The following is an 18,389-nucleotide window of genomic DNA, read 5'->3' as shown; positions in this document are numbered from 1 at the left end:
ATCCTCGTAGGGTTTCCATTGTAACCGGGAGGAGGGGAGGGAGGGAAGGGGGAGGGAGGGAGGAGGGGGGAGGGAGGGGGGGAGGGGGGAGTGAGGGGGTAGGGGGAGGGAGGGGGAGGGAGGGGGAGAGGGGAGGGGGGGTAGGGGGGAGGGGGAAGGGAGGGGGCTCTCCCCTTTTCCCAGTACCCCTCTTTCCCCGTTGGGCTCGTCCTCGTAGGGATTCCATTGTAACCGGGAGGAGGGGAGGGAGGGAAGGGGGAGGGAGGGAGGAGGGAGGAGGGGAGGGAGGGGGGGAAGGGGAGGGCGGAAAGGGGGGGAGGGGGGAAAGGGGGGAGGGGGGAGGGAGAGAGGGGGAGAGAGGGGGAGGGTGGAAAGAGCATCCCTCTCCCCATCAGAACTGCCCCCTCCATCGACTCCTTTAAGTCCATGCTCAAAACCTATTTCTACTCCCTAGCGTTTGAGGCTCATTGAGGAGGCGCTAATCAGATGTACAGCACTTTGGTCAACGTGGGTTGTTTTTAAATGTGCTGTACAAATAAAATGGACTTGACTTGACAGCTCTTCGCAACAATGTAGCACAGGGGCATTGTGACGTCACACGCTGAATACCGCTGGGGTGGGGGGGAAGGGGGGTCAGCTCGAGTCCATCTCACAGGGGCATTGTGACATCACAATCCGCACCGCAGCGCCCCCCTTCTGTCAAAACTTCGATAAATCAGGGGGGGCAGCACTTTTAAACCTCTGTAACTTAAAAAATATGCGTCCGAATTAAATAAAAATATCATTTTCCAGCAGCGAACCGCATGCTGATTAAGGCGGTACAAAAATCGTGGCGCTACGGTTCACCGTTTTGCCGGAATTGCCGTATTCAGCCGACATCAGTGTTATATATATATATAACACAAGATCTGAGTTTTAGTAGTATACTAGAACAAGTGTGCCCGTTGGGCCCGTCCTCGTAGGGTTTCCATTGTAACCGGGAGGGGAGTGGGGGTAGGGAAGGGGGAGGGAGGGAGTAGGGAGGTGTGGAGGGGGGAGGGGAGGGAGGAGGGGAGGGGGAAGGGAGGGATGGAGAGGGGAGGGAAGGGGTAGGGGGGAGGGGGAGGGAGGGGAGGGGGAAGGGGAGGGAGGGGGGAAGGGGAGGGGGAGGGAGGGAGAAGGGAGTGAGGGGGGAGGGAGGGGGACCTCCCCTTTTCCCAGTACCCCTCTTTCCCCATTGGGTCCGTGCTCGTAGGGTTTCCATTGTAACCGGGAGGAGGGGAGGGAGGGGAGGGGGAGGGAGGGAGGAGGGAGGTGTGGAGGGAGGAGGGGAGGGGGAGGGGAGGGGGGGAGGGGGAAGGGGGGAGGAGGGAGGGAGAGGGGAGGGAGGGGGGTAGGGGGGAGGTAAGGGGGAGTGAGGGGGGAGGGAGGGAGGGGGATCTCCCCTTTTCCCAGTACCCCTCTTTCCCCGTTGGGCCCGTCCCTGTAGGGTTTCCATTGTAACCGGAGGGGTGGAGGGATGGTGGAAGGAGGGGGGAGGGGGAGAGTGATGGAATGGTGGAGGGAGGGGGAGGGAGTGGGGGAGGGTGGGATGGAGGGAAGGAGGGAGGGGGGAGTTAGGGGCTGAGTGGTGATGGAGGTTGGGATTGAGGGGGGAGGGAGGGGGGGATGGAGGTGGAAGGAGGGGGAGGAAGGGGTTGAGGGGGGAAGTGGGACCTCCCCTTTTCCCAGTACCCTCTTTCCCCCACCACCAAGCCCCTCCGCAACGACCCCTGTTGTCCCCAGTCCCCATTCACAGACCCCCCCCCCCCATTCTCTCTCTCCCCATACACACTCTCAGTGCTTTTTCGAAACACTTGCCCCGGTGGCCCACGAGCATATGGGCCCAATGCTGATCTGTGTATGTTAAGTGACTTGCAATAAAAAAAAATACTTTAAAAAGAGATAAGTGCTTTTTAAGTGCGTGTTTTGAAACATTCGCGGTCACATAGTGCTTCTCACTGTAGCACCCATCTCAAGTGTGCCCGTTGGGCCCGTCCTCGTAGGGTTTCCATTGTAACCGGGAGGGGAGTGCGGGGGAGGGAAGGGGGAGGGAGGGAGGAGGGCAGGGGAGGGGGAGGGAGGAGGAGGGGAGAAGGGGGGGAGGGAGAGGGAAGGGAGTGGGGTAGGGGAGGGGGAGGGAGGGGGAGGGAGGGAGGGAAGGGTGAGGGAGGGAGGAGGGAGGTGTGGAGGGAGGAGGGAGGTGTGGAGGGAGGAGGGAGGTGTGGAGGGAGATGGGGAAGGAGGGGGGAGGGGGAGGGAGAGGGGAGGGAGGGAGGGAGGGGGAGGGAGGGGGAGGGGAAGGGGGAGGAGGGGGACCTCCCCTTTACCCAGTACCCCTCTTTCCCCGTTGGGCCCGTCCTCGTAGGGTTTCCATTGTAACCGGGAGGAGGGGAGGGAGGGAAGGGGGAGGGAGGGAGGAGGGGGGAGGGAGGGGGGGAGGGGAGGGGGGAAGGGGGGAGTGAGGGGGTAGGGGGAGGGAGGGGGAGGGAGGGGGAGAGGGGAGGGGGGGTAGGGGGAGGGGGAAGGGAGGGGGCTCTCCCCTTTTCCCAGTACCCCTCTTTCCCCGTTGGGCCCGTCCTCGTAGGGATTCCATTGTAACCGGGAGGAGGGGAGGGAGGGAAGGGGGAGAGAGGGAGGAGGGAGGAGGGGAGGGAGGGGGGGAAGGGGAGGGCGGAAAGGGGGGGAGGGGGGAAAGGGGGGAGGGGGGAGGGAGAGAGGGGGAGGGTGGAAAGAGCATCCCTCTCCCCATCAGAACTGCCCCCTCCATCGACTCCTTTAAGTCCATGCTCAAAACCTATTTCTACTCCCTAGCGTTTGAGGCTCATTGAGGAGGCGCTGTGAACTGTTTGTGTGCTACTGTATGTTTCATTTTTTTCCTTAGTACCTAATCAGATGTACAGCACTTTGGTCAACGTGGGTTGTTTTTAAATGTGCTGTACAAATAAAATGGACTTGACTTGACAGCTCTTCGCAACAATGTAGCACAGGGGCATTGTGACGTCACACGCTGAATACCGCTGGGGGGGGGGGGAAGGGGGGTCAGCTCGAGTCCATCTCACAGGGGCATTGTGACATCACAATCCGCACCGCAGCGCCCCCCTTCTGTCAAAACTTCGATAAATCAGGGGGGGCAGCACTTTTAAACCTCTGTAACTTAAAAAATATGCGTCCGAATTAAATAAAAATATAATTTTCCAGCAGCGAACCGCATGCTGATTAAGGCGGTACAAAAATCGTGGCGCTACGGTTCACCGTTTTGCCGGAATTGCCGTATTCAGCCGACATCAGTGTTATATATATATATAACACAAGATCTGAGTTTTAGTAGTATACTAGACCAAGTGGGCCCGTTGGGCCCGTCCTCGTAGGGTTTCCATTGTAACCGGGAGGCGGGGAGGGAGGGGGGAGGGAGGGGGGAGGGGGACCACCTGTTTTCCCAGTACCCCTCTTTACCCGTTGTGGGATGGGAGGGGGGAGGGGAGGGGGGAGGGAGAGGGGAGGGAGGGAGGGGAGGGGGGAAGGGGGAGGGGGGAAGGGGAGAGGGAAGGGGGGGAGGGAGGAGGACCTCCCCTTTTCCCAGTACCCCTCTTTCCCCGTTGTGCCCGTCCTTGTAGGGTTTCCATTGTAACCGGGAGGCGGGGAGGGAGGGGGGAGGGAGGGAGGAGTGGAGGGAGGAGGGGAGGGGGAGGGAGTGGGTAGGGGAGGGGAGGAGAGGGGGGAAAGGGGGAGGGAGAGGGGAGGGAAGGGGGTAGGGGTGGAGGGGGGAGGGGGACCACCTGTTTTCCCAGTACCCCTCTTTCCCCGTTGTGCCCGTCCTCGTAGGGTTTCCATTGTAACCGGGAGGGGAGGGGGAGGGGGAAGGGGGGAGGGGGACCTCCCCTTTTCCCAGTACCCCTCTTTCCCCGTTGGGCCCGTCCTCGTAGGGTTTCCATTGTAACCGGGAGGAGGGGAGGGAGGGAAGGGGGAGGGAGGAGGGAGGTGTGGAGGGAGGAGGGGAGGGGGAGGGAGGGGGGGAGGGGAGGGGGGAAGGGGGGAGTGAGGGTGTAGGGGGAAGGGAGGGGGAAGGGGGAAGGGGGGAGGGAGGGGGCTCTCCCCTTTTCCCAGTTCCCCACTTTCCCCGTTGGGCCCGTCCTCGTAGGGATTCCATTGTAACCGGGAGGAGGGGAGGGAGGGAAGGGGGAGGGAGGGAAGGTGGAGGGAGGAGGGGAGGGAGGGGGGGAAGGGGAGGGCGGAAAGGGGGGGAGGGGGGAGGGGGGAGGGAGAGAGGGGGAGGGTGGAAAGAGCATCAGAACTGCCCCCTCCATCGACTCCTTTAAGTCCAGTCTCAAAACCTATTTCTACTCCCTAGCGTTTGAGGCTCATTGAGGAGGCGCTGTGAACTGTTTGTGTGCTACTGTATGTTTCATTTTTTCCCTTAGTACCTAATCAGATGTACAGCACTTTGGTCAACGTGGGTTGTTTTTAAATGTGCTATACAAATAAAATTGACTTGACTTGACAGCTCTTCGCAACAATGTAGCACAGGGGCATTGTGACGTCACACGCTGAATACCGCTGGTGGGGGGAAGGGGGGTCTGCTCGAGTTCATCTCACAGGGGCATTGTGACATCACAATGAAGAATAAATCCGCAGCGCAGCGCCCCCCTTCTGTCAAAACTTCGATAAATCAGGGGGGGCAGCACTTTTAAACCTCTGTAACTTAAAAAATATGCGTCCGAATTAAATAAAAATATCATTTTCCAGCAGCGAACCGCATGCTGATTAAGGCGGTACAAAAATCGTGGCGCTACGGTTCACCGTTTTGCCGGAATTGCCGTATTCAGCCGACATCAGTGGAATATATATATATATATTCAAGATCTGAGTTTTAATAGTATATAGATAGATAGATAGATAGATAGATAGATAGATAGATATATAGAACAAGTGTGCCCGTTCAAAGCGGGCCCGTTGGGCCCGTCCCCACACCCCCCATTCTCTCCTCCCCCAGCCCCACTCTTACTCTCCAAGTGTGCCCGTTGGGCCCGTCCTCCTGATCTGTGTATGTCAAGTGACCACTATAACCTTCTTTTTTTTCTAATCAGATGTGCAGCACTTTGGTCAACATGGGTTGTTTTTAAATGTGCTATACAAATATAATTGACTTGACTTGACTTGACTTGACTTGCAATAACAAAACAATCAGTGCTTTTCTGGAAGCTTTTCGAAACAATGTAGCCGTCACAAGCTGAAAACTAAATCCTTTTCTGGAAACTTTTCGAAACAAATGTAGCCGTCACAAGCCACAAGCTGAAAACTAAATCTGCACCGCAGCGCCCCCCTGAAAAAGGGGGGGGGCAGCGCTTTAAAACCTCTGTAACTTAAAAAACACGCGACCAAATTAAATGAAAATATCACGGCCGAGCGAGCGCGAGATTGGCGATTGATGCGGTGCGAAAACCGTCGTGCTACGGTCCGCCGTTTTGCTGCAATCGCTGTTACGTATAAACATACGACATATTCAGGTCAAACCCAAAAAATATATATAAACAAGATCTGAGTTTTAATAGTATACTAGAAAAGAGGGCCCGTTGGGCCCGTCCCCACACCCCCCATTCTCTCCTCCCCCAGCCCCACTCTTACTCTCCAAGTGTGCCCGTTGGGCCCGTCCTCCTGATCTGTGTATGTCAAGTGACCACTATAGCCTTCTTTTTTTTTTTTTTTCCCTAATCAGATGTCTTTTTTTTTTTTCCTAATCAGATGTGCAGCACTTTGGTCAACGTGGGTTGTTTTTAAATGTGCTATACAAATAAAACTGACTTGACTTGACTTGACTTGACTTGCAATAACAAAAAAGACTACTTGGAAGCTTTTCGAAACAATGTAGCCGTCACAAGCTGAAAACTAAATCCTTTTCTGGAAACTTTTCGAAACAAATGTAGCCGTCACAAGCCACAAGCTGAAAACTAAATCTGCACCGCAGCGCCCCCCTGAAAAATGGGGGGGGGGGGGGGGCAGCGCTTTAAAACCTCTGTAACTTAAAAAACACGCGACCAAATTAAATGAAAATATCACGGCCGAGCGAGCGCGAGATTGGCGATTGAGGCGGTGCAAAAACCGTCGTGCTACGGTCCGCCGTTTTGCTGCAATCGCTGTTATGTATAAATATACGATATATTCAGGTCAAACCCAAAAAAAATATATAAACAAGATCTGAGTTTTAATAGTATACTAGAACAAGTGTGCCCGTTCAAAGCGGGCCCGTTGGGCCCGTGCCCACACCCAGGGAGTGGTGGAGGGAGGGAGGTGTTGAGGATGGAGGGGGGGAGGGTGATGAGAGATGGGGCGGTATTTGTGGAGGGGGGAGAGAGTGAGGGGGGAGGGGGCCCGGGGGGGGGGCCCGGGGGGGGGGGGGGGGGATAGCGGGGAGATGTTCTCCCGGGTGTGGGAGAGAGGAGAGAAGCAAGGGGAGAGAGGAGAGGTGAGCCGGTGATCGCGGGCTGGCGCCGCTAACGGCGTCCATTGTTTTGGTGCGAGTGAGGAGATGCCGCGCATGCGTGCTGAGTACAGAGTGAGGAGATTCCGCGCATGCGTACTGAGCACTGCCGGACCGCAGCGCCCCCCTTCTGTCAAAACTTCGATAAATGAGGGGGGGCAGCACTTTTAGACCTCTGTAACTTAAAAAATATGCGTCCGAATTAAATAAAAATATCATTTTCCAGCAGCGAACCGCATGCTGATTAAGGCGGTTCAAAAATCGTGGCGCTACGGTTCACCGTTTTGCCGGAATTGCCGTATTCAGCCGACATCAGTGGAATATATATACAACGCTACAAGATCTGAGTTTTAGTAGTAGATAGATAGATAGATAGATAGATAGATAGATAGATAGATAGATAGATAGATAGATAGATAGATAGATAGATAGATAGATAGATAGATAGATAGATAGATAGATAGATAGATAGATAGATACTAGCCAAGCCGCACTCTTTCTCTCCCCCAGCCCCCCTTTCCCCAGCACCCCCCTTTCCCGCACTCTCCCTTCCCCCGCCAGCAATCCCCCTCCCCCCACCCCCGTTGTCCCCCTCCCCAGTCCCACTCTGCCTCCCACCCCCACTCTCTCCTCCTCCAATCCTCCCCGTCCCCCTCCCCATCTCTTACTCTCCCTCACCCCCCTTTCCCCACCAGCCCCTCTCTGTCATCCCTGAGCCACCACCTCCCCCACTCTGTCGTCCCCCCAGCCTGACCCCCCCTCTTACCCCTATCCTCCCCTCCAACCACTCGCCCACTCCCCTCCACCCACCCGTTGGCGGCGAAAGGCACCGGCGAAAGTGCAGGGAGGAGGAGGGAGCTGCGGAGTGCGGCCATTACTGTGGCGTGGCCGAGCCCGGACTACTGGAGACGGATAGGGCGGTGGCGCGGTAGGGCCGGGTGATAGCGGGGACTGGAGGAGGCCGTGGGTTGGAGGGAAGAGGAGGGAGCTGCGGAGTGCGGCCGTTACTGTGGCGTTGCCGAGCCCGGACTATAGGGCGGCAGCGCGGTAGGGCCGGGTGATAGTGGGGAGAGCATCTCCCTCCTGCTCGGAGTGTCCCCGGGTGTGGGAGAGCGGGGAGAGTGTGGGGAGGGAGGAGAGAAGCGAGGGGAGAGAGGAGAGGGGAGCCCCTGATTGCGGGCAGCTCCGCTAAGGGGGTCCATCTTGTTGGTGCGAGTGAAGAGAGAGGTTGTGCGTGGCGTCTGGTGACGTCATATGCACAGACGCACAGCAGCGCTTGGCAAAATGTCTTTAGAAAGGAGATTTTTGAACTTTAAAACCTCCTAAAGTTAAAAAATATAAGACCAATTTAAATAAATATGTTATAGGCACCAGCGAGGACAGTGGTGATTAAGGTGGTGCAAAAAGTGTGGCGCTGCGGTTTACTGTTTTGGCGAAATCACTGATAGTCCATATATATATATATATGTATAAATACGATACTGGGACATAGAAGTGTGACATAGACACCCAAAAATTAATTGTTGCAAAAACCAATGCAAATGCATTTATTTACAAGTTTGCGTGGCATCTGTGCCAGGCCCATCCTTCGCAACACCGGGGACAGGTAGAACCTCAGCAGGTAGTGGCACTTGGTGCCCACGTGCCTTGGCTCTACGCTCCGCCTGATGCAGCCACACACGAAGGTGGCCATCAGGATGAGGGCGACGTTGGGAACGCTTTTACCCCCGTTGTCTGCCGACTTGTGCATTGTGGCCCGTCGCACCCGGTCCATCGTCAACCCCCAGATGAAGCGGAAGATGGCCCGGGTGATCCCTGTGGCGTAGGAGGGAGGGACGGGCCACACCTGCGCCAAGTACAGCAGCCCCGAGAGCACCTCACACCTGATGACCAGATTATTCCCTGTGAAGGAGAGGGAGTGCTGCTTCCACAGCTCCAGCTTCTTCCCCACCTTGGCTATCCGCTCCAGCCAATTCTTGTCACACGCCTCAGCCTTCCCGAACCAGATCCCCAGCACCTTCAAGAAGTCAGGCTTGATGGTGAAGGGGATGGAAGATCGGTCAGGCCAGTTGCCAAAGAGCATGGCCTCGCTCTTCCTGCGGTTCACCCTGGCCCCGTGGCCGACTCAAACTGGTCGCAGACGCAAATTTGCAGATGATACAAAGCTGGGTGGTAGTGTGAACTGTGAGGAAGATGCTATGAGGTTGCAGGGTGACTTGGACAGGTTGTGTGAGTGGGCGGATGCATGGCAGATGCAGTTTAATGTGGATAAGTGTGAGGTTATCCACTTTGGTGGTAAGAATAGGAAGGCAGAGTATTATCTGAATGGTGTCAAGTTAGGAACAGGGGACGTACAACGAGATCTGGGTGTCCTAGTGCATCAGTCATTGAAAGGAAGCATGCAGGTACAGCAGGCAGTGAAGAAAGCCAATGGAATGTTGGCCTTAATAACAAGAGGAGTTGAGTATAGGAGCAAAGAGGTCCTTCTGCAGTTGTACAGGGCCCTAGTGAGACCGCACCTGGAGTACTGTGTGCAGTTTTGGTCTCCAAATTTGAGGAAGGATATTCTTGCTATTGAGGGCGTGCAGCGTAGGTTTACTAGGTTAATTCCCGGAATGGCGGGACTGTCATATGTTGAAAGACTGGAGCAACTAGGCTTGTATACACTGGAATTTAGAAGGATGAGAGGAGATCTTATCAAAACGTATAAGATTATTAAGGGGTTGGACACGTTAGAGGCAGGAAACATGTTCCCAATGTTGGGGGAGTCCAGAACAAGGGGCCACAGTTTAAGAATAAGGGGTAGGCCATTTAGAACTGAGATGAGGAAACACTTTTTCAGTCAGAGAGTTGTGAATCTGTGGAATTCTCTGCCTCAGAAGGCAGTGGAGGCCAATTCTCTGAATGCATTCAAGAGAGAGCTGGATAGAGCTCTTAAGGATAGCGGAGTCAGGGGGTATGGGGAGAAGGCAGGAACGGGGTACTGATTGAGAAAGATCAGCCATGATCACATTGAATGGCGGTGCTGGCTCGAAGGGCTGAATGGCCTCCTCCTGCACCTATTGTCTATTGTCTATTGGACCGACCCTGGATCCGAGCAGAAGACGGCGACATCGTCCATGTACAGGGAGGCCTTGACCTGAGTGCCCCCACTGCCTGGCAATGTCACTCCTCTTATGCTCGCATCCTTCCTGATGGATTCGGCAAAGGGCTCAATGCAACAGACGAACAAGACGGGAGAGAGGGCAACCCTGCCTGACTCCAGACCTGACGGGGAAGCTGTCTGATTCCCACCCATTGATTTGGACTGAACTACAGATATCGGTGTAGAGCAGTTGTATCCACTTCCTGATTCCCTCCCCAAAGCCCATTTTGGAGAGCACGTCCCTCATGTACGTGTGCGATATCCTGTCGAAGGCCTTCTCCTGGTCCAAGCTGACCAGGCAGGCATCCACCCGTCTGTCCTGCACGTAGGCAATGGTATCTCTCAGCAGCACCAGGCTGTCTGAGATTTTCCTGCCAGGTACAGCACAGGTTTGGTCCGGGTGGATCACCTGTCCCAGAGCAGACTTGACCCGGTTGGCGATGGCCTTAGACAGGATCTTGTAGTCTACATTCAACAATGTGATGGGTCTCCAATTCCTTATATCATTCATCTCCCCCATCTGCTTGTAGATGAGGGTGATGCTGCCCTTCCTCATAGAGTCTGACATGCTGCCGGCTAGAAGTATGTGGTTGTACACTTCCAGCAGGTCTGGGCCCACCCAGTCCCACAGAGCCGAGTACAACTCTGCCGGTAAGCCATCGCTTCCGGGAGTTTTAGACAATAGACAATAGACAATAGACAATAGACAATAGGTGCAGGAGTAGGCCATTCAGCCCTTCGAGCCAGCACCGCCATTCAATGCGATCATGGCTGATCACTCTCAATCAGTACCCCGTTCCTGCCTTCTCCCCATACCCCCTCACTCCGCTATCCTTAAGAGCTCTATCCAGCTCTCTCTTGAAAGCATCCAACGAACTGGCCTCCACTGCCTTCTGAGGCAGAGAATTCCACACCTTCACCACCCTTACTCGAGTCAAAGGAACGGATGGAGCCAGTGGTTGGCCCAGACTCTCCCACTTGCTGTCGTCCAAGACTTCCGTGATGGAGGACAGGAAGTTCTGGGAGGCAGTGCTGTCTGTGGTCTTTACATCGTACAAATCTGTATAAAAGGATCTGCAGATCCTCAGCATGTCTGTCTGCAAGGATGTTACCGAGCCATCCTCCTCCCTAAGGCTTTTGATCACAGAGCTCCCCCTGTGAACCTTATGGAAGAAGAAGCGTGAGCACGTCTCATCCTGCTCCACATGGCGGACTCTGGACCGGAAGATGATCTTGGAGGATTCAGAGGTAAAGAGCCGAGCTTGCCGGCCCTTCAACTCTCTAAGTTCCTCCCTCACATCCATATATAGATAGAATATAGATAGATAGATGTTGTTCTGCTAGAAAGAGTGCAGCAAAGATTTCAGAGGATGTTAACTGGACTTAAGGGCCTGAGCTGTAGGGAGAGGTTGAGCAGGCTGGGACTTTATTCCTTGGAGTGCAGGAAGCCTATGGGTGATCTTTAGAGGTGTGGAATTATGAGGGGAATAGATAGGGTGAGTGCAAGAGTCTTTTACCCAGAGTAGGGGAATCAAGAACAAGAGTAAATGGAGTTTAGGTGAGAGGGGAGAGATTTAATATGAACCAGAGAGGAAAGATGTTATAGGAACCTGAGGGGCAACCTTTTCCACATAGAGCCTGGTGGATCTGCCAGGGGAGTTAGTTGAGGGAAGTACAATAACAACATTTAAAAGACATTTGGACAGGTACATAGTTAGAAAACGTTTGAGGTATATGGGCCAAATGTAGGCGTGGAACTAGCTTGACAGTGTAGATGGGGCACCTAGGTTGACGTGGCCAGGTTGGGCCGAAGGGCCTGTTTTCATGCTTTATGGCTCTGACTGTATAATTGTGGTCACAATATGCACATCACAGACAATCTTTCCAGTGCTTTTAACAATCTTGTTCTTATTTCTTCAGGCGTCTTGGCGTTGAACTTGGCAAAGCTGTGGTTTATCAGGAACCAAACCGTGGTAAGTGACAGTACTGTGCATATGTATCCACATGCTGATTGATATAATGGTTATGCCTGGTGCACATTGCCGAGTGGGGATAGATGGGGATGCCCATCCCAGTATTCAGTGAAACCGAACTCTTCTGTTCTCGGTCAGGAAAGTATGGGTGAAGCCATATACATGTCCTCTGAAGGTTGGACTCCAGTCCTCACACAGTTTGTCAGAGGTGACCATTACATTACTAAAATTAATTTCAGGGGCTCGAGTCTATGGTAGCCATAGACTATGGTAGTCTATGGTAGCCTCGAGTCTATGGTAGCCAGTAGCCAATCCTTCAGACCTGTAACAGCGTTCCACCTGTAACTGGGGTGGGAGTTCCATTTCAGGATACTATTGGTGAATGCCAAACCACAAATAAAAATGACCCGCAACTTGTAAATGTAACATTTACTAAATCACTGGATGTTGGTGTAGTTCAAGGAAAGGACTTGGGTGGACTTTGATTCTTTTCTTTCCTCCGTGCCTTAGTAGCATTATTGGTGATAATTATCAGGGTTTCCTTTGGAATGATCAACTGGCCTTGAGTTCAGCAGTCACGATGCAGCTCTATAAGACTTTGGTCATGCTCATTCGGAGTCTTCTGAACAGTTCTGGTCACCACATTACAGGAAAAACATGAAGGCTTGCAAGAGGGCCTAATGAAGATTACCAGAATGGATTAGATTCTCATTCTCTTCTTTGGAGCATCAGAGGTTGAGGGGAAACCTGATAGAAATATATATAATTATGAGAGGCAAAGATAGGATAGATAGTCAGAATCTTTTTCTGTGAGTTGAAATGTCAAAGACTAGTGGGTGTAGCTTTTAGGTGAAAGGAGCAAAGTTTAAAGGAGATGTGTGGGGCACGTTTTTACACACAAGGTGGTATGTGTCTGGAATGCGTTGCCAGGGGTGGTGGTAGAGGCAGATATGGTGGTGGCATTTAAGACGCTTTTAGACATGGATATGCAGGGAATGGAGGGGAACGAATGATGTGTACGCACGCGAGTTTTGTTTAACAACATTATGGGCCAATGCGCCTGTTCCTGTGCTGTATCGCACATTCTTGCAAAAGTCTGTCGAATCCTGATGCAAGATCTCGACCCAAAACATGGGCAACCCCTTTGGCTCCACAGATGCTGCCTGATGTGCTATGTTCCTTGCAGCAGTTTGTCTCGTATTCTATGGGATTCTGTTGGTACCAGGACTGGAGGCTTGTGATGCATATAGTGAATACGTAACCACCTTGCAGCGGCCATTTGAGAAGCAGTTCCCTTCAATACTTGACGTAGATTGAGCCAGGATCAAGCTTCCTTGTCCAGTTTCTGCATCCACTCACAAAACAAACCCTGAGTGAACTGGGAGAAAGGGCACTGATGGAAAACTCAGCTGTTGTTGGAAAATTGATTGTTGAGAGCTGGACTTGCTCTGGCCATTGCTGCATTGCATGGGTGGGGCTGCATTGGTGTTGTGGGACGCTTTGAGGGAACTAAGCCACATGGGGGGGGAGAGATCCCCGGGCTCGGGGGAGTAACAGACATGAAGGAGCTCTGCGCCGGGAGGAGGGGTGTGCAACACACGTGAGGAAACCCTACACTGGAGAACAGCACTGCTGCAAGAGTGTGAACCCAGCACTGGTGCTAGTGGGTGGTGGGTGAAGGTGGGCTTGTGGAAGCTCTGCGCTGGGCATGAGAGGTCCTATGCTGTTGGTGCTGGGATACGCTGGTGATACAGGTCAATAGGATGGCACAGTAGGTACAGGTCAGTAGCATGGCACAGTAGGTACAGGTCAGTAGCATGGCACAGTGGGTACAGGGCAGTGGGATGGCACAGTGGGTACAGGTCAGTAGCATGGCACAGTAGGTACAGGGCAGTAGCATGGCACAGTAGGTACAGGTCAGTAGCATGGCACAGTGGGTACAGGGCAGTGGGATGGCACAGTGGGTACAGGTCAGTAGCATGGCACAGTAGGTACAGGGCAGTAGCATGGCACAGTAGGTACAGGTCAGTAGCATGGCACAGTGGGTACAGGTCAGTAGCATGGCACAGTGGGTACAGGGCAGTGGGATGGCACAGTGGGTACAGGTCAGTAGCATGGCACAGTAGGTACAGGGCAGTAGCATGGCACAGTGGGTACAGGGCAGTGGGATGGCACAGTAGGTACAGGGCAGTGGGATGGCACAGTGGGTACAGGGCAGTGTGATGGCACAGTGGGTACAGGGCAGTGTGATGGCACAGTGGGTACAGGGCAGTGTGATGGCACAGTGGGTACAGGGCAGTGTGATGACACAGTGGGTACAGGGCAGTGTGATGGCACAGTAGGTACAGGGCAGTGGGATGGCACAGTGGGTACAGGGCAGTGTGATGGCACAGTGGGTACAGGGCAGTGGGATGGCACAGTGGGTACAGGGCAGTGTGATGGCACAGTGGGTACAGGGCAGTGTGATGGCACAGTGGGTACAGGGCAGTGTGATGGCACAGTAGGTACAGGGCAGTGGGATGGCACAGTGGGATGGCACAGTAGGTACAGGGCAGTGTGATGGCACAGTAGGTACAGGGCAGTAGGATGGCACAGTGGGTACAGGGCAGTGATGGCAGTGGGATGGCACAGTAGGTACAGGGCAGTGTGATGGCACAGTGGGTACAGGGCAGTGTGATGGCACAGTGGGATGGCACAGTGGGTACAGGGCAGTGTGATGGCACAGTGGGATGGCACAGTGGGATGGCACAGTAGGTACAGGGCAGTGTGATGGCACAGTGGGATGGCACAGTGGGATGGCACAGTAGGTACAGGGCAGTGTGATGGCACAGTGGGATGGCACAGTGGGATGGCACAGTAGGTACAGGGCAGTGGGATGGCACAGTGGGTACAGGGCAGTGTGATGGCACAGTGGGATGGCACAGTGGGATGGCACAGTGTGATGGCACAGTGGGATGGCACAGTAGGTACAGGGCAGTGTGATGGCACAGTGGGATGGCACAGTAGGTACAGGGCAGTGTGATGGCACAGTGGGTACAGGGCAGTGTGATGGCACAGTGGGTACAGGACAGTGTGATGGCACAGTGGGATGGCACAGTGGGTACAGGGCAGTGTGATGGCACAGTGGGATGGCACAGTGGGTACAGGGCAGTGTGATGGCACAGTGGGATGGCACAGTGGGTACAGGGCAGTGTGACGACACAGTGGGTACAGGGCAGTGTGATGGCACAGTGGGTACAGGGCAGTGTGATGGCACAGTGGGTACAGGGCAGTGTGATGACACAGTGGGTACAGGGCAGTGTGATGGCACAGTAGGTACAGGGCAGTGTGATGGCACAGTGGGTACAGGGCAGTGTGATGGCACAGTAGGTACAGGGCAGTGTGATGGCACAGTGGGTACAGGGCAGTGGGATGGCACAGTGGGTACAGGGCAGTGTGATGGCACAGTGGGTACATCATCATCATCATATATATACAGCCGGAAACAGGCCTTTTCAGCCCTCCAAGTCCGTGCCGCCCAGTGATCCCCGTACATTAACACTATCCTACACCCACTAGGGACAATTTTTACATTTACCCAGTCAATTAACCTACATACCTGTACGTCTTTGGAGTGCAGGAGGAAACCGAAGATCTCGGAGAAAACCCACGCAGGTCACGGGGAGAACGTACAAACTCCTTACAGTGCAGCACCCGTAGTCAGGATCGAACCTGAGTCTCCGGCGCTGCATTCGCTGTAAAGCAGCAACTCTACCGCTGCGCTACCGTGCCGCCCAGGGCAGTGTGATGGCACAGTGGGTACAGGGCAGTGTGATGGCACAGTGGGTACAGGGCAGTGTGATGACACAGTGGGTACAGGGCAGTGTGATGGCACAGTGGGTACAGGGCAGTGTGATGACACAGTAGGTACAGGTCAGTAGGATTACACGGTGGGTACAGGGCAGTGTGATGGTACAGTAGGTACAGGTCAGTAGGATTACACGGTGGGTACAGGGCAGTGTGATGACACAGTAGGTACAGGTCAGTAGGATTACACGGTGGGTACAGGGCAGTGTGATGACACAGTGGGTACAGGGCAGTGTGATGGTACAGTAGGTACAGGGCAGTGTGATGGCACAGTGGGTACAGGTCAGTAGGATGACACGGTGGGTACAGGGCAATACAGGTTAGTGGGTACAGGTCAGTAGGATGACACGGTGGGTACAGGGCAATACAGGTTAGTGGGTACAGGGCAGTGTGATGGCACAGTGGGTACAGGTCAGTAGGATGGCACAGTGGGTACAGGGCAATACAGGTTAGTGGGTACAGGGCAGTGTGATGGCACAGTGGGTAAGGGCAATACAGGTTAGTGGGGTGGTACTGAGGCACAGTGGGATCCTTTCTTTCCTTTTTCTTTCTTTCCACTTACTCCACTTGTCTGTGGAAGTTCCTTGTGAACCTGGTCCATGGCCTTTGCACAAGTGCTCTAGATCACTAGTGAGCTACAGTCTCCCACTTTCCTCCAGGACTTGCCATACTTAATGCTGCATCCTCTGGCGTTGAAAGCTCTTACATTGAAACCACTTGTTATTTTGGACATTACCAAATGTTCAAACTCTCCCCTGAGGGGAGCTGGCCAGATTCTCTGGTCTTCTCACATACTGCAGTCCCTCATTCCGGTGACCATTGAAGCACTGAACATTCCTAAATTGCAAAAGCTAGAATTGCACTTGGTGACTTCAGCTGAGGCTTAGTCAGTGATGTGTAAAGATTCTTAACTCATTTATATAAGCCTAACACCCCATAGGCTGTTGTCCAAGCTTTCTCAATCTGTTGCCTTCAGAATGTATTGGTTCTGGTCTGCAAGTGCTTGAACTCAATTACACCATTTAATTGATGATCCTCTCCTCCATCTTCAATTACACCATTTATTTGATGATCCTCTCCTCCATCTTCTACCCTGGGTTTGAGCACAGGAGCAGGACATCGTGCTTGCAGAGTGCACCATGGGCTGGATGATAAACCTTTGCTGATTTTTCCTCGCCCCAGCTCGCCTTCCCTATGCATGTCCTTTCCCTGCCTCCAGTTTACTGTAAACTTGGAGGCTTTATATTGGGTCCTTTATTTTATTTCTGCCAATTGTTGTGTGCAACATGACTGCATTGAGTTGCCATTCGTGAGCTGCTGCTGCTTGGCAGAGGTTGTCTTGAAGTTCTTGCCAATAGGTGCACAATCTGATATGTATCCTTCACTAACACAGGTCATTGTAAACAGCTCTCCCATTCAGCACGAGTGTTCTGTGGGTCCTATTGCATCAACCTGAGAAAAGACAAGACTTTAATGTTTAGGTGGGAAATGCAGATGCTGGTTTACACCAGAGATAGACAATAGATGCAGTAGGGCATTCGGCCCTTCGACCCAGCACTGCCATTCAATGTGATCATGGCTGATCATTCACAATCAGTACCCCATTCCTGCCTTCTCCCCATACCCCCTGACTCCGCTATCTTTGAGAGCTTTATCTAGCTCTCTCTTGAAAGCATCCAGAGAATTGGCCTCCATTGCCTGAGGCAGAGAATTCCACAGATTTACAACTCTCTGACTGAAAAAGTTTTTTCCTCATCCCCGTTCTAAATGGCCTACCCCTAATTCTTAAACTGTGGCCCCTGGTTCTGGACTCCCCCCAACATTGGGAACATGTTTCCTGCCTCTAACGTGTCCAATCCCTTAATAATCTTATATGTTTCAATAAGATCCCCTCTCATCCTTCTAAATTCCAGCGTATACAAGCCTAGTCGCTCCAGTCTTTCAACATACGAAAAAACCTAGTGAACCTACACTGCACGCCCTCAATAGCAAGAATGTCCTTCCTCAAATTTGGAGACCAAAACTGCACACAATACTCCAGGTGCGGTTTCATCAGGGCCCTGTACAACTGCAGAAGGACCTCTTTGCTCCTGTACTCAACTCCTCTTGTCATAAAGGCCAACATGCCATTAGCTTTCTTCACTGCCTGCTGTACCTGCATGCTAACTTTAAGTATAAGAAAATAACTGCAGATGCTGGTGCAAGTTGAATCAGGAGGTAAAATTGGCATGTCACAAATGTAATGCTACGGTGGTCATGGGAGATTTCAACATGCAGGTAGACTGGGAAAATCAGGTTGGTAATGGACCCCAGGAAAGAGAGTTTGTGGAGTGCCTCCGAGATGGATTCTTAGAACAGCTTGTACTGGAGCCTACCAGATAGAAGGCAATTCTGGATTTAGTGTTATGTAATGAACCTGACCTGATAAGGGGACTCGAGGTAAATGAGCCATTAGGAGGCAGTGACCACAATATGATAAGTTTTACTCTACAAATTGAGAGGGAGAAGGGAAAATCGGAGGCGTCAGTATTACAGTATAGCAAAGGGGATTACAGAGGCATGAGGCAGGAGCTGGAGGCCCTAGCAGGGAAGACTGTGGAACAGCAATGGCAGGCATTCCTGGGAATAAAGCAGAAGTTGCAGGATCAATTTATCCCAAAGAGGAGGAAAGATTCTAAGGGGAGTAAGAGGCACCCGTGGCTGACAAGGGAAGTCAAGGACAGCATAAAAATAAAAGGGAAGAAGTATAACATAGCAAAGAAGAGTGGGAAGCCAGAGGATTGGGACTCTTTTAAAGAGCATCAGAAGATAACTAAAAAGGCAATACGGGGAGAAAAGATGAGGTACGAGGGTAAACTAGCCAATAATATAAAGGAGGATAGTAAAAGCTTTTTTAGGTATGTGAAGAGGAAAAAAATAGTCAAGGCAA

The 18,389-nt window shown here is 52.9% G+C and overlaps 2 protein-coding genes across 2 annotated transcripts in view; both read left to right on the top strand.

Annotated features, from left to right (window-relative positions):
• The window catches only part of LOC144594764 (uncharacterized), a 15,181-nt gene extending 15,157 nt beyond the window's left edge, over positions 1-24 (top strand). The window contains exon 7 of the mRNA XM_078401610.1: positions 11-24. Within this exon, the coding sequence (XP_078257736.1) occupies positions 11-24 (14 nt within the window). The remainder of the gene's footprint in view (positions 1-10) is intronic.
• An 11,543-nt stretch (positions 25-11,567) lies between these two features.
• Positions 11,568-18,389, top strand: part of LOC144594973 (phosphoribosyl pyrophosphate synthase-associated protein 1-like) — a 35,915-nt gene continuing 29,093 nt past the window's right edge. Inside the window, 1 exon segment of the mRNA XM_078401918.1 lies at positions 11,568-11,614. The gene's annotated coding sequence lies outside the window, so the exon portion shown is untranslated.

Source organism: Rhinoraja longicauda, chromosome 6 (genome assembly GCF_053455715.1).
Source record: "Rhinoraja longicauda isolate Sanriku21f chromosome 6, sRhiLon1.1, whole genome shotgun sequence".
NCBI classification, from domain to species: domain Eukaryota; kingdom Metazoa; phylum Chordata; class Chondrichthyes; order Rajiformes; family Arhynchobatidae; genus Rhinoraja; species Rhinoraja longicauda.
This window is presented reverse-complemented; position numbering and strand designations above follow the sequence as displayed.